This window comes from Stegastes partitus, unplaced genomic scaffold (genome assembly GCF_000690725.1).
Source record: "Stegastes partitus isolate 25-593 unplaced genomic scaffold, Stegastes_partitus-1.0.2 Scaffold1401, whole genome shotgun sequence".
Classification (NCBI taxonomy): Eukaryota; Metazoa; Chordata; class Actinopteri; family Pomacentridae; genus Stegastes; species Stegastes partitus.
The window spans coordinates 171,801-188,011 of record NW_007579132.1 but is presented as its reverse complement, the minus strand read 5'-3'; the positions used below and the strand labels follow the sequence as shown (position 1 = coordinate 188,011).

Genomic DNA, 16,211 nt, shown 5'->3' with positions numbered 1-16,211 from the left:
AGAAGGTAAGAAAATAAGCTCCTTATTCAGGCTTCCAGATTTACAGCTGACTTACATTTGTGTATATTTGTGTATATTATGAACTTACATGTTTTGTTTTCAGTTCCAGTTTCCTTGGCGTTCCTGAAACACCTGACAGTAGACGTCAACCTGCCCATCATCCCTAGAAGATCCACTCAGGAGGAGAAGAAGACGACAGCAAGAAGAAGACAGCCCCAGCCATCTTTTCATTTATTTGTTTATTTCAATCATATTTTGTTGTGTTATTTGTTATATTTGCATACCTTTTACAACGTGATTTGATATTAAATTTAAAGAAATTTGAAACAATAAATTTGTTCGTACCGCATCTTAACTAATCTAAATGTTCTGTAAGATCTTTCACTCTCACTTGTGTTGAGTTAACATGAAGCTGCTTAAATAGGAAATTGATTGAAATACTTGTGTTGCTTCCAATGCTGGTTGTCTACCAGTTACCTGAGGTTTTTACTACGAAGCAGGATTTGGTTTTGGTTTCTTCAGGTTAAACTCTTAGTTTTTGGTACTACGACATAGGTTCACTTCACCATGGTAACATATACTGAATGCCTAACCTGCCATATAATCCTAAGACAGAAACTAAACAAGACACTAAAGTCTTATAACAAGACTTGTTTCAGTATTAATATGTTTCTATATTTGTTCTGTGCTGGCTCTGAAAACACCACACGGTTTGCAGCTGAAAGAATACATCTAAAATGGTCTTTAATGCCAGAAGGTTGAGACTGAATGTTGACCTGCAGGGACACAGTAAATGACCACCGAACACAGCAAAACCAACTTTGTGACTTTGGAATACTTTGGGAATGTGAAAGCAGGAAATGCAAGGTTATGCAATATACAGTATTCTTCAACAGTCCGATATCCAACCATTCCTCTCTGGTAGTTTGAGATGTCCTCTACAATATGTGCATGCAAAAGGAGGTAAAAGAGAAATCTTGTCTTGGTAGGTAGCTCAAAGCTATAAAAAAAAAAAAAAAACAGCATTTTGCAGATAAATCGATGGTATTTACTGTTCAAAGGTGCCTGTGGCTGAACACACAGGTGCTGCAGTTTTCATACAATACATAATAGATATATTCTAATATATAACAATATACTAATTACTGCTATGAGAATAAGAAATCCTTTTTTCCAGTAGAGCTTGTGTCCACAATGCTAACCTTGAAATGGATTGCACTACATCTGATTGTCTTTTAGCACTCACAAGCATCGGATCAGGAAAGTCATGCAGAGAAGATATACTATGTGAAATGTATCATCTAATGTACGGTTTACATAATAAGGGTTTAAATGTCAGCTTTATTCAGGTCTCTGCTCACGTAGGTTTGGATGGCAATGGACACATGTTAACTTAGCACTCGCTGAAACCACAAACAAGGGACTTAAGATCTCATCAAGCAAATCAGTGTTTCAAACCATCATAAAGGAGCAAATAATAATATTAAAAAATCAAACAAGGCAGGAGTCCAGGGACCTGTAGAGGCCTTAAGCAGCTTCTTCAGCAACAGGCTCTTACAGCTAAATAGGAACGCTACCACAGAATAGAATAGAATAGAACTTTATTGATCCCGTTGGTGCAAACCTCAGGGAAATTGTTGATATATGATTATATGAACATAAATAACGCGTGTCTGATGATTTGGGTACATTATTTGCGAGATCTCGCAAAAATGTTTCCCCCCCACACTGTCCCTTTACGGGCTCCGTACTTAAAGACAGGCTTGACAGAGGATTTAGTTTTTCCTTTTCCGGCCAGTAGTCTGCAGCAGATCCAGTCCAGTATGTGGCGGTAGTGCACCAACGAAGAAGATGGAGACGCAACACAAACAGCAGAAGAAGAAGAAGAAGCGGAAGAAACCGTAGAAGAAGAATTTAATGGCGTCTTGGTATCAGCTCGTTTACATTTTGCCGACTAAAAAGGATTTAAAGATGTGTCGCAAAGTGTGGACACTCGGTCTGTGAGCTTCTGAGCCGCTCTCTGCTCCGTCAGATCCAGATAAACTCCTGTTTGTACCTTTAGCTCAGTTGAATAAGTCATGGAGAAGAAGTTCAGTCAGTGGAAGAAACAGAGTCTGAACAAACTGGACCAGAGTAAGAAAGGCAGCGTGGACCGAGATATTGAACACGTCGTGTCTCTGCTGAACAGCTGTGAGGAATATTTCACCACCAGCTCCTGCTCCGGGAGGACCATCCTCATAGACGGGGTGAGAGGAGCGTTAGCCGGCACTCAGCTGTCACAGCAAACCGCTGTCTCTCCAGAAAAGCTGACAGGAAGATATGCGCTGGATGAGGCTTTCAGGGACTCTTTTATTCAATTATTCAAGGAAATTGAATGAGCTCCCATTTTAGTTTACCTGTACTTTAAAAAAAATGAACAAAGAGAAACTTTATTGATCCCCAGACATAAGTTAGACATGAGAGAAGCAGGACAAGGAGCTGAAAACTACAATAAAACAAAAAATAAAGACTGTGTATACCTTTCCCATTTACAGGAACGGCACAATACGTTTTTTAGACGTCCCACAGTATCATAAAGGCAAAGGGAGAAAATAAAACACACAAAATGAAAAAACAAACCAATCCAGAACCTAAGCTAATGTCTAAAAGCAAGTAAGATAACGTTTCATTTATTACCTTCCGTCTGTACATCTCATATATTACTGTTTCCTGTTTGCATCAAGCCTTGTACTTATGTACCTCTTTAGAAAACCCAGAACAAATTCATCATTCCACATTATTTTGTTTTTCAAGCAGTCGTATTTTCTCAAATTGTTTTATAGTTGTATTTACCTAGAGATCGTTGTCCCGACTGTTCCCCACAAACTGATAAAACATCTACTCTTCATGGTGGTACGAGCAAATGGCTTTTTCAAATGTGAATTTCTTCTTAACTCATAGTTTCCAGTGTTGCTACAGACAACAATGGATGTACATATTAACATGTACAGGTGTGACGTAATGAATCATGTACCCAGTTACAGGACACACATCTTGTAGAGTCCTGCTTTAGTTGCACTATTTAATACTTTATACAGAACAGTGGTTCTACATTTCTGTTGTTATAAGTTATCCAGAGAAAAGACCGGAGTTAACATGATATTATTACACATGAGGAGTTGTAAGAGACCAGTGCTATGTTTTGTTGTTGATCTGGAAGAGCTGTAAAGAAACAAAACTGTGGTACATGTAGTTGTTGAGCTCTGTGGAGACAAACTGTGTTTCATGTTGTTTTTACACTTGCAAGAGCTTCAGGGAGAAAAACTGTGTTGGACAGAGAGATGGCGTTGCACTGGAAGACAAGAAACAACAACAACAGTGTTAAATGATGAAAATAAATAAAAAAAATTAAACGACTATTAACAGTTTAAAAAATACTTTTTTTCTGTTATGTTGAATTACACATGATGATAACTAGTAAAATCACAGAAAAGGGTCTTAATTTACATGTTAACATTTAAACAAACTGAACAAAATGTCCACTTACAAAATCAGTACTTTTTAAAATGGTAATTTGACTAAAATAACCAAATATTTGTATCTTTACAGATATTTGCTACTTATTTTTAGTAAAAATATGTATATTAAAGCCTGCTAATTGTTATATAGAATTTAAAATAGTTATTTTATTATATATTACTAAAATATCTAGTAAGATCACAGAAAACAAACTTTAATTTACAGGTTGACTAAAACATTTTTTTAAATATCCATGTCAAAAAATCAGTGTTTTAGAATTACTATGATAATAATAATAGTACTAATTTTTTTCTTTGTGTTACTATAAAATTGTACAATTTTCTATCATTATTTTAGACATTTGCCGTTTTTGAACGTTACAGTGTTCTACCATTTTGTAACGTATTTTATTCTGGCACATTGCTACCAGAGTTTAACAGTCGGTTTGTGAGATTTTTTTTAATAGTGTGTCCTGTGTTGAAGGATAACAGAAGGAACAAGACCATGAAAAGACAGTGATTTAACTAAAGTTGTCTGTAAGTCCTGCTTTAGCTGATTACAAGCAGAAGTACAGGCTTTATTTGCAATGGAACCTTGTTAACAATGTATGTTTAACAGTGTGAAATGTCTTTATTGTAAAGTAAATCCAGCCTCTTCCTCTCCAGGCTTCACAAAGCAGTGATGTCCAGAAACAGAACTGTGTCTGGCTGTTTGTCTCACACCAGAAATGCACCTTTGATGACCTGGTGAGACACGATGGACTCCTGTTATTGAACTATTTACTAGTTATGATGATTGAATGAAGTGCTTCACTGCATGTCTGTGTGTTTTTAGATGTCTGGTCTGGCTCGATCTAGCGGTGATGCTGTGTTGAAGTTTGAGCCTTTCGTTCTCCATGTTCAGTGCAGGAGGCTGGAAGACGCACAGCTGATGGTCAGTTTGTAAAAAGTTTATGTGACTGTGTAATTACAGGTTTTTAAGTGGTTTAATCAAGCTTTCCTCACACTTTACATGATGGTTAGTTATCTTTAAAAGCCCACCTTGTGGAATTACATGAATGGAATGGAGCATGATGGAAAAGTTCCGACTCTTGGTCTGGTGTCTCATGTAGATTGTTAGTGGCGTGTCAACCGTTTTACTGGCATATTCCATCAACTGTGCAAAAGTTTTCGGTTCTTTAGATGTTTCGATTCTTATCCATCGTGAAACACCATGAGGGAAGCATATGATTGTTCAATCTACAGTAGGACGGCAAGGCCAAATATGGAGCCTGAGTCATAAAATACTATCTGTAGCCACAAAAAGACAAAAGAGTCCTGCAGCAGATGGCTCTGATCACAACATCATTTGGATTAGATTGCATGTTGAGACAAAAGAAGATATTTTTACACTTGGGGAATGTTGTTTGACACCTCAGGGATGCAGTCCTTGTGTTCTCTCTGTGTTTGGTTGATGTGTTTGCTTTCTAGGAAGGAGATCAGCCCATTTAAACAGCTATGTATGTCAGCATTAATGGAAAGAATTAGAAATATAAAAAGAGCCTCAAACTGGTTTAGCCATTTAACCTGAATCCTTACAACAACTGTGACAAGTTGTCCAAGAAAAAAATGTTTTAAAAGTGAAGAGTTCACACAACAAACATTGATCTCATTTAAATTGTCTCCTTACTGCATTTTGTTTTGTGATTTTTTTGTTAAATGATTAAAAAAAAAAATAAAAAAAATACTCATGGTATTTGTTTTTAAACATTGTTACTCTACTTTTAGTGCTAAAAGTGTTTACCCATTGATGTGTCGCTGCTAATCGTGACCACTAATGCAGTCGCACAGACCGGTACTCATTCTGCTTTATAAAACACGTTGCTTCATTCCGTTTCATTGTTGTTCCAGTGGTATGATATCCAATAAAAACCATAACAATCACAGTGTCTGCTCAGGTGTTGATCTCATCATTTCTCGTCTCTCCTGCAGCACTCCGTCGCCATCAACTCCGGCTTCAGGAACTCCGGCCTCACAGTCGGCAAGACGGGAAAGATCATCACGGTACGCTTTGACACAGTCACACTGAATGAACTTCTCAGATGTAATGAACGTTACAGCAGGAGGAGAGGGAACAAATACTCACAGTGGTTGTTGGTGGGAGTTTAAACTTTGTGAAGTACAAGATGATGTCTGTCACAAACATGGATATTCAGCAGGACCATCCGAAACAAAAAGCAGCCATACATCCATAAATTCTTCTAGAAATCATGGTACAAAAAGACTATTCAGAACTTGCCAGGGAATAATCACATTTTCAAATTTTCTTCAGTTTTACAGTCATCCAAAGATAGTTTTCTGTACATATTTGGGTAAACAACAAATATTAACTGCTAATCGCTAATTCAGCATGCTTTAAATGGCACCAATTCAAATAACCAAAATCAAATGTGCTGAAGTGTCTCATGAAATGATATTTTCATTGCTGCATTGCACTCCCCAGCCTGTATTTGTACCTGTTTGCTTTTCCACTCTGTGTTGTTTGCACAGGGATGAGGTTATTGCTGTATTTGTCCCTCCAGGCGGTCCGTAGCACTCATGGCCTGGAGGTTCCTCTGAGCCACGAAGGAAAGCTGCTTGTTGAGCATGAGTACGTCCGCTTCCTGACACAGATAGCCAATCAGAAAATGGAGGAGAACCTCAGACGGATAGACAGGCGAGTCTGCTGGTTGATGTGAAGCCTTCTGACCTGTTAGTGACACTGTCTGAAGTATCCTCATAAGAATCCATTCAAACTCTGATTCTCTTCGTTGTCTCCAGGTTCTACGAGAACCTCCAGTCAGCTCTGTTGACAGAGAAACTACAAAAACTACAAATCCCAGAACCTCCCAGCTCGCATGAACTTCAGGATCCCCCTCACATACTGGAGGGAGAAAAGGTATTAGAAGAAGAAGAAGAAGGAAAGGAGGAGAGGAAGAAATCAAACGTGTACAAACGGAGGCGGAAGAGAGAACAGCATCAGACTGACTGTTGCCATGGTGACGGGGACAATAGCATGACGGAGCTGGACGACTGTCTGAGTCTGTTCACGTGAAATAGTGGCTCTACATGCACCGACGTGCTCACTTTGTCACTGAGCGGATTATAGAGCGGATTTAGTTTTGTTGAGGTGAGTTTGACAGACTCAAGCTTTCTTTGTGGAAACTCTTGTCGGAGATAACGTGTATCACGAGGATTATCAACTTCCTGTGTTTACTGGGTTTTCTGCTGCTTTTGTGTGCACGTTCACGTAAAACGGGACATTTGACTCTTCTTCAGCACCAGATGGACCGATGGTGTGCTGCTGACTTTAGTTAACAGGATGTTTTAACAGAGAAATATGAAGAATAAAAAAAATTATCAATTCATCATCAATACAGCCGCCTGTTTCTAACGGGACAACTGAACATCAGAGCTCCTAAACTTTATTCATTTAAACACAATATTGAAGAAGTCTGTTCAGGTCTCACACTGTCCCATAACAAAGGAAATCACTTGAGTTTTTGGCCAAATCAAAGTGAAGTGAATGTTGGATATTCTCTGTAATAAATACCAATGGAAAGACCATTTTTAAAAATCTGTGTTCAATGAGCTGCAACACCAGCAGTGTGAAATAGATTTGCCAGCAAATGACAAGCATAAATGCATTTTTCTGCTTCACCTACTGAGTGACAAATGGCACTGCGATGCATACAGTATGTGATCCTGTAACTGCACAGCTTGTCTCAGTGGTTTTACTAATGTACAGGTCAACAGATAAAACACATTCCCTCAGCTGTGGATGTGTATCGCTCACAGAGAAGCATCAGAAAAACAACTAGTTAAAGGGAGACGCCTCTTACAGCTGATTTCAATCTGAAACTCTAAACATAACCTGCTCCGGACCAGGTTAGCTATGCAGCATCAGTTACCATGGTGATCTAGCAGGTTAAAAGAGAGCCAGCTTTGTGATGAAAAAGCTGTCTTTTAGCTCAAATACATCACTAATCTGTTATTCTGGCTTTGTAGTTGCAGCCCTCTGGAGCTTTCATAACAAGCATCACCTGGTAACTGACACCACACATCTGGTTTGAGCATCAGATCAAAGTCTGTCTCCTGCCTACTGACCAATCAACTTAGTGCTAAAATGAACTGACCACATACTGAATGTACTGTAATTTAAATTTGTTAGACATCAGGCTGGTACTTATATGCTTAAATTAAATGCGTCCAGAATGTTTACACACACGTAAGCATGGCTACTGTAAGTGTGTGCACTTAAACCTCACATTTTTGTAAAACTACAATCAGATTCCTTATGAAAATATCCATAAGAGCAAAAGCACAAAAAAAAAAAATCAGAACAACAATAAACAAGTGGCTTAAACCATAAAAACATAAGCATTATTGATATTGTATTACATATACTAGCCACTGGAGGGCAGCAGTGCTCGTTGCACTACAGCAGGAACTTCTTTCTGTATTTAGTGACCTTCGCTGGGATTTCACTGACTGACTTACACAGACATAGAGGAGGAACCTGACGTGGAGGAGAACAAACCTCAAAGCATTTATCTCTTGAGAAGCCTTGAAAGTTAAGCATAAGGGATGAATACAGAGTTTTACTCACCTGGAAGCCATTCTCCTTAAAGATAGCTAATTAATAGATCAAATGTATGAAGAGGCTTATTTTAGCTACTTTCCTTCTTTGCTTGACTACGATCTCAGCTTCTGCAAACATTGCTGCATATAATGGAGCTGTATAATTATTACAAACAGTGACACATCTTTTTACATAAAGGTTCCTGCCACCACTTTTGGGATACAAATAGTACATAAGTACATAGGACAAAAATGTGTGAATAGATTTGATCTCTATTCATATTACAGCTTCCAAAATCTTGAGTGATTTAGTTGGAAAATCTTTCATGTGCTGAAACCTTCTGCAACTTGTTTTAAAACTGCAAAACTCCGTTCCTCATCAGGTTTGAAATATGATGCTTTCTTAAATGGTTGCCACTGATGTTCTGGGTTATTTAACATCCTATAATGCGCTCATCTCATTCAGTCGCTTTGATTGTTTTAAGAAGGCTTACAGAGGAGTTCACAGATCTTTATCAGACAATTCTGCTCTTTTTCCACCCTGTAATGTACCTTTTAGTCTGATTTATTCCATTGATTTGATATGCGCAGGGGCTGCAAGGTGGAGCGGTGGTTAGCACCGTTTCCTCACAGCAGGAAGGATGCCGGTTCACATCCCGGTGAGGACACCCGGGATCTTTCTGCGTGGAGTCTCCATGTTCTCCCCGTGCAGCGTGGGTTCTCTCTGGGTTCTTCGGCTTCCTCCCACAAGGTCCAAAAACATGTTGAGGTTAATTGGTGATTCTAAATTGTCCGTAGGTGTGAATGTGAGTGTGCTTGGTTGTCTGTCTCTAAGTGTGGCCCTGTGATAGACTGGTGACCTGTCCAGGGTGTCTCCTGCCTTCACCCTAAGTCAGCTGGGATAGACTCCAGCCCCCCTGCAACCCTAGTGAGGATTAAGCGGTGTATAGATAATGGATGGATGGATGATATTCCTGGTGTCTATCTCCACTTTTTTCGTCTTCATTTCCAGCAGCAGCAAGTCGTTAGATTAAATGATCCCACTGTACACTACAAGTCCAGCAGCAGACAAACTGAGCAACTAGCTTGCGAACTTATTGCTAAGTTTAGAGTAACCAGATTTTATTTTGTCATTCTCAGTGGTTGGTAGAGACCAAAAACAGAGCAATAAGGGAGTGGCATGTCCGTGCTGTTCCTTGTCAGCTATATGTGGTAATATGCAACTGGTTGCTCATATGTTGGCCTTAATTCTGGGACATGATGTTGTATGTCATAAACACAGGTGTGTCGTGCAAAATTCAGTTGAACAAAAGTAAAAGAACATAATTATGTGAATATTAGAGGATGGTTCTGCAAGATAAACAGCTAGTGATGCTAATTTTCCACTTGGGTGGTAGAAGAAGAGCGAGGAGATGGTGTAATTGTACTAACATTAGTCAAAGCTCAAATGATGGAAATGAAAGCAGAAATCATGATGAAAACATGACGTTTCTATTTGTTTTCTGTAATAATGTGAGGATGACTATGGTTAGGTCATGCTTGCTTCACAGAGATTTGAAGTAATTCTCTGTTTTTGGGCAGCGGCTCATGAATGTCACTGTTTATTCATGACATCTGTTTCCATTGCACCAACACTTACGTTTCCACCTCAGCCAAGATTAAAAACTTCTCTGCATTTCAAGGTTTCAATGCTTTTATTGAAAACGTACAAGTAAACCTGTTTTTTTAATTTAATTTGTACCTTATTCTGCTGTCCCCAAGTGGCGAAGAAATCTGTCAAGAGTCCTTGATCAAAGGGGGTGCTTGGTTTGGAACAATGTTTAGGTGGTTGGTACGTGTCAAAGAAACATCCACATTAATGTCAGGACCCAAAGTTTCCCAGCAGAACACACGTTGTAATGAGTTCATCAGTGTTCTACACTTTACCTGTCAGTGGTGTTAATGTCGTGGCTGGTTGGTGTATCCAGCTCTGCTCTGTGGTGATGTGAGTTTGTGTTCAGTAGACTGCAAGTGGCTCTTTAGAGATTGTTCAGTGAAACAGAATAAATTCTCTGCTCCACTGCAGTCAAATGATTCAATAAAGTCACAGGAGCGGAAGGACAAAGGTCTCCCTCTCACAGAATCACAGAAAAAAAGGCGAAGAAGAACGACTTCCTCCATCTCTGAGGCTCATATCTTCATCATCACCACTATCATCATCATCATCATCATCTGCTGGGGTTTGAAACTTAAGCAGAAGTTCTGTATAACTGCATATTAATTGCTACCAAAGTGGAATCAGTGAAACTGGATCATTTATCATGGTGAAACTAGGAACTGGAAAAATTGGATTGGACACAACACCAGGGATCGAAAGCTGGATTCTTCATCATCAAGACTTCATAACATTGGACTTTCATCACCTTCACAGCAATATTTAGGAGCTTGTAAGACAGGATTCCTTGTCGCTGTGGTAACATTCTCCGGGACGTGTTGTTAAGGTCACATTGTCGGACCATGCTGTACTTCCAGGTGGTGATTCTGGCAGCCACGGTGATGCTGGTTTACTACTGCGAGTTCACCGACACATTCAGTCCAGCTGAACAGGGTTTCATCTGCAGAGACCCGACTCTGAGCAAACCTGATCCTGGACCTGAGCAGTACAGCGGCATACAGCCTGTGATACTGTACTCTGTGGTGGGCGGACTGCCCGTGGTGCTGGTAAGCCCAAAAATTCTCTTCTCATTTAATATGACTTATAAGTTGTCATTTTTCTGGTTATATCTGTTGCTTTCACAGATTTCCTGATGCATCTATAAATTTGCGACACCGTCTACTCATCTCGACAAACCAACTTGTAATATTTGCAGAACGTTGGATGTAGCGGATGGCAGTAGGCGTTCATTCATTCATCTTTTAGCAGCTTGGTTACCTTTTTTTTTTTTTAAATCGTCACTGAGGTTTTTTTTTTGGTAATAACACAAGATAAAATGTTATATAACAAGAATAAATGCAGTGCTTAGCAGAAATGCTGTAAGATAAAGATTATAGATGATAGATATATTGCACCTGATTTTTAATTTTTTTTTAATTGCACATTATATTGACAGTGTTGTATATGAAAATAAAGTATTGCACATGAAAATAAAATGTTGCACATGATTCCTAAAGTTTTGTTTCATGGACATAACTGGCAGCTGTTTCATGTCTTTGCACTCATTAGCTTCATTGTCAGCAGTTTGCCTGTGACAGACCTGTTGTATACAACTTTTCCAGACAGATTTGGCAATTAGCCGGTGAACATAGTGGAGCATTGAGCAAAAAACACAAAATTTGTCACAGGAGTCCCAAACTAAAGCCAAAAGGAGAATGATTTACTTTTTTGTCTCATCACATTTACGCTAATGCTCCATACCTGTTGGACGTGTAAATAAACAAAACGTATTAAAGCCACTGAAACAGCTGTGGTATGAAAGTGATTGCAGCTATCTTTATTACAGTAGCTGTTCAATTATTCAAGTCTCTAGATACCTGTGTGATACATATACATCTTCTTTTTCATTTTGTTTTGCAGATTTCAGGAGTCGAAGTGGTTATCTTCCTCCTTCACTACAACTTGAACAACCTTTACGACCAGGAGAAGGCCGTTGTCATGGGGGACTGTTGCTACGTGAACCCTATGGTGCGCAGGACCTTCCGTTTCCTCGGTAATCTAAGGACAACACAAGTGTTGCAGTCAATGAACTAATAGTAACATTCAGGTGTAAATTTGTTTTCAACTGTAATTTTAGATATTTTTGATTTGATGAAAAGTATTGCATATTTTAGTTATCACTGAGTGTCATTCATCAGTAGCCATGTTTCCATATAATTATAGAGTGAATTTGAAGCAAACATGACATAAAAAAATGATTTGGCTGTAATAGACAGAACTGAAGAACCAAAAATCCTTTGTTTCCCTGCTGTTATTGACCACGTTTCACTGTACAGACACAAAGCCAATGAAAGAAGTGATAAAAGCTAATTAGTGAGCTAAATGTTCGCTGTGTTAGAAATTATTCTGGAAAGGTGTTTAAATCTCCAATGAAGCTCATCAACACTTCAAAAATGTTCGTGTACATGACCAGTGTTGTCTTTGGCCATGGTTTAAAACTACATCTCCATCACTGGTCCCTCAGGTGTCACATTAGTGGCTAATATATATTGTGTCTTATAATTTAATCGTAATAATTATGAAAATGTTTTCCGTAATGTTGGCAGCTCTGGACTTCCATACAAAGAAAGAAAATGATGGTAAATGAAACCTGTAGCGTCTGTTTAAGCGTGACTTCCTCACCTTAAGTTGTGCATTTACATTCCTGCATGGTTGTCACGACTTGTACTATGTGTGGATCTAAACTGAGTTTGAATTAGACAGTGGATCAAGTTACTGTCATCGATGTGTAAGATGCCATCGAAAGTTATCACCTAAAACAAGATCATCAAGACCATCATTGTTCTCCCAAGTGTCACATCAGTGGCTAATACTGTGTAGTATGTTTTAATTGTTGTAATAACAAAAATGTTTTCTGTAATGTTGGCCTGCCGTACCAAACAAGGAAAGTTATGGTCAGTAAAACCATCTGTTTGATTTTACTGATCTTGTTCTTGTAACTTTCTCAGCTAAAGTCATGCATGGTAGAGGGCTACATGTCAACACTGTATCTCATGGTTTGGTGATGTGAAGGATTTATTTCAACTGTATATTCCAGTAAAGGTTTAAACCAGCTGTCTTTAAGTGTAGATGTAACATGATGTGTTTACACTTGTGTTCATCATGTTTCCTGCAGGTGTCTACGTCTTCGGTCTGTTCACGACAGACATCTTTGTCAATGCTGGACAGCTGGTCACAGGAAGTCTGGCTCCTTACTTCCTGTCTGTCTGCCGGCCCAATTACACCGCTCTCGGCTGTCAGAACACGGCGCGCTTCGTCAGCCAATCAGATGCCTGCACTGGTAACCCCGATGACATCATGAGAGCCAGGAAGACGTTTCCGTCCAAAGAGGCTGCACTGAGTGTGTACCCAGCTGTTTACCTGGCGGTGAGCGGTGAATGTCATGGAATCCAGTTCATCTTACTTTAATGCTTGCTTTTGAAATTTACTATATAACATAGACATCATCTTTTGTTTACAGATGTATGTAATGTCGTGTGTTGGCTCCACTGGAGGGCGCCTGGCTGGGCCTCTCCTCAGTCTGTCTCTGGTCAGTCTGGCTGTACTGACAGGAATCAACAGAGTGGCTGAATACCGAAACCACTGGAGTGATGTTATCGCAGGACAAGCTGTTGGAGCTGCTATCGCTGTCTTTCTGGTCAGTTATTATTCATCTAGTGTACCATAGTTTTACCACTCAATTCTTACCTAAAGTCTAACCGACCAGACTTACTCATGTACAGTAATTGTCTTAATCAGTGGACTCATTATTATGGATGAGCTTTTAGATAGGCCAGAATAAAACCAGGCTTTTTTACTCATAAATAAATGAGATGCTACGAATGAATTAATAAAAAGAAATCTTTTCACACTTCACTTCCAGTGTACAAATTTGGAAAACACAGACTCTACGATGCTTGTATGGTTCGCTGACTCTCCCCACAAAAAAATCCAATGGAGTTCGGTACACAAGCTAATATGGAGGAAAGTTTTCAGCATTTTGTTTTACATAGAGTCTGAGACAAGTGTTTGAAATGATTCATGTCAAACTAAAATTAGTCTGAAAGGTTTCAAGAAGTGTTGTGCCGCACAGATAAGTCATTTGACCCTACCATCTGAATGCAAACCATAACGTTTGATAGAGTACAAACATTTTTTAATCTGTGTGTGGTTTGCTTTTGGCACTAAAATAACTGGTTTCAAAAAAGAATTTGAGTTAAAACAAAGGACCTTAATGTAATGGTAGCAACATTAAATACACTGTTAAGATTATGGCACGGTTGAAGTGAAAAGTAATAATAGGTGACATATTTTTGTGAGTTTTTTTTGTGTTTATTGGAAAGTCAGTGGTTAAGAGGCAGAAAAATGAGGCAACACAAATCCACAGTGAGACTGGAAGCATCAGCATTTATCAGTTGCTGTAACCATTTGGCTTCCAGAGCACTCCAGAAACTCCATCTAAAGCCCAATGTGTTGTCGATCCATCCGTCAACCTCAACCTCCGCCCTACACTAAATCTGTGGTTCTGTAATTGCATCACTTCTTCCTTTGCTGCCATCATAGATATTCTAGCCTCTAGAGGGTGCTGCCATAATGAATCGTAGCTCTGGGTCACAATAAGCTGCTTGTACAAATGATCCGTGGGCTTGTTCATTGTTGTGTTTACCAAATCCTGTTGTAGAAAGTCGAGAGAAAAGCTACCAAGACTCACAGTCAAAATAGGCACTATTATGAACAAGCCACAAGCTGAGTTATTCTTTGGTGTGTCATGCTTTAGTGCAGTTGGCTGCATTCAATGTACTTTTAAACTGAGGAAACGAAGAAACACTGTTTTCGTAATGGGTCAGGTGGATTGATCGCAGCATGTCAACAAGCATGGTGTGGATTGCCAAGAAATTTTGCACAGACTTTCACAATCCCCAGGAACTGAGGCTTAAAGACTTCAGATATTCCCTGACCTTTTCTGTAGCATCAATGTGTTTTTCAGGAAACCTTCATTATTTCAAATATGTAAAGGCTTTCCATCGACTTTACCCAAGCTCAACAGGAAATTATAAATTCTGAAAAGTCTGAATCATAAGTCAACCATGAATTGGCCTGAGAATTCTTTAAACGCAAATCATAATATTGATCTAGAATAATTTACTTTCTTTCACATTCAACACATTTTTGAAGCAGCTTTTCAAGAATAAATCTCTGAGCCTCCTTTTAGGGAGTCTGTCCAGCACTTTGCTGCTGTACATCATTATGTAAGTTGGCCAAATATATTTAGGCTCTTTTCTTAATAGAAACCTGGCCTAATGGACTGAATCGCTGCAGGACACGCACACACACAGACACACACAGACACACACACACACACACACACACACACACACAGACACACACACACGAAAGTTGTTATTGGTTGGATGAACTCGAATTCCTCTTTTGTACAGCGAACAGCGAGTCATGCACGACACTCTTGGCTGGAACAAAAGCCTGGGTCACAGTAACAGTGTAAGAAAAAATAAATGATGAAGCTCTTCCTGTAGTTACAGTAAAAACACCTCAGTTGTATAAAAACCCTGACACTGTGTTGTCTTGGGCTTACTTATTTGCTGCTTTACAGTGACTGTCTACATATTTTTCTTGTGATGTACAAGTCTCGTCATGCAAACAGCTGACTGAATCATCTTAGACTGATTCAACTGTCTCTTCTTCTGTGTCTCTGTCTAGGTGGTGTTCGTGGTCCAGTATTTTAAAAAGAGACCTTCAGTTCCACAGAGTCCCTCGGATGCTGGTACAGCCGACACTGACGAGGATTCACCTCAAATCAATCACACCGTGGAGACCAGCGACAAATACGCTGTGGCACAGGTGAATCATATATATTACACTTTTACACATTCTGCTGCAAAATATAACATAATATATATGAAAACTGATATGTCCATAATAACATAAGTTAAAAATATTTATAGCAAAAACAAAAGTCACTTGCTACAGTGTCATTATAATTAGGAATGACTTGATAATTAACGCACCATTAAAATCCCCCAAAAATAAAATATATCAGGAAGAGCCAGCAGCTCTGTTCAACCTCTGCTTGTACATTTTTGAATTTATGTTATTTGTCTTTTTTCTAGACTCCTGGATCCTGTACAGAAGTCACATGACTATGACCTCCACCCCCACAACACGAGCGTGGGGGTGATGGACTGCACGAATTCTGCAAAATACATGGACCTTTGTATTTCAAGATCACAGCCTTCTTTTTTTGATGCTGCCTGCTGCCTTTAGTACCACTTTAATCAGTAGTAATTAGTGTAAAAACAGCAAAAACAAACAAACAAACAGGAGGATGATGCTGTTCTCTCACAGTGAAATCTGGCAGGTGCAGTTAAAAAAGAAATGTGGTGTTGACAGCATCATTGCGGTCAGACAAAAACTAAGGTAGCAGT

General features: G+C 39.1%; 2 protein-coding genes across 2 annotated transcripts; both read left to right on the top strand.

Moving 5' to 3' along the window:
* The first annotated feature begins 1,919 nt into the window (after positions 1-1,919).
* tyw3 (tRNA-yW synthesizing protein 3 homolog (S. cerevisiae)) lies at positions 1,920-7,079 on the top strand. Its single transcript, XM_008299310.1, has 6 exons — positions 1,920-2,246; positions 4,164-4,244; positions 4,333-4,431; positions 5,469-5,540; positions 6,059-6,192; positions 6,297-7,079. The coding sequence occupies exons 1-6, from the start codon at positions 2,079-2,081 to the stop codon at positions 6,568-6,570; spliced, it is 828 nt and encodes a 275-aa protein (XP_008297532.1). The 5' UTR covers positions 1,920-2,078; the 3' UTR covers positions 6,571-7,079.
* A 3,513-nt stretch (positions 7,080-10,592) lies between these two features.
* Positions 10,593-15,967, top strand: LOC103370298 (lipid phosphate phosphatase-related protein type 5). Its single transcript, XM_008299309.1, has 6 exons — positions 10,593-10,796; positions 11,650-11,782; positions 12,905-13,155; positions 13,250-13,426; positions 15,487-15,627; positions 15,897-15,967. Exons 1-6 carry the CDS (start codon positions 10,593-10,595, stop codon positions 15,924-15,926), a joined length of 936 nt encoding a protein of 311 aa, XP_008297531.1. The 3' UTR covers positions 15,927-15,967.
* Positions 15,968-16,211: the final 244 nt, after the last annotated feature.

Excerpts from the sequence above, each read along its gene's own strand:
- tyw3 (XM_008299310.1), top strand. The coding sequence starts at position 2,079 with ATGGAGAAGAAGTTCAGTCAGTGGAAGAAACAGAGTCTGAACAAACTG. Across the intron at positions 2,247-4,163 it reads GGACCATCCTCATAGACGGG|GCTTCACAAAGCAGTGATGT; the intron begins GTGAGAGGAGCG and ends CTTCCTCTCCAG. Across the intron at positions 6,193-6,296 it reads AACCTCAGACGGATAGACAG|GTTCTACGAGAACCTCCAGT; the intron begins GCGAGTCTGCTG and ends CGTTGTCTCCAG.
- LOC103370298 (XM_008299309.1), top strand. The coding sequence starts at position 10,593 with ATGCTGTACTTCCAGGTGGTGATTCTGGCAGCCACGGTGATGCTGGTT. Across the intron at positions 10,797-11,649 it reads GCGGACTGCCCGTGGTGCTG|ATTTCAGGAGTCGAAGTGGT; the intron begins GTAAGCCCAAAA and ends TTTGTTTTGCAG. Across the intron at positions 11,783-12,904 it reads CAGGACCTTCCGTTTCCTCG|GTGTCTACGTCTTCGGTCTG; the intron begins GTAATCTAAGGA and ends TGTTTCCTGCAG.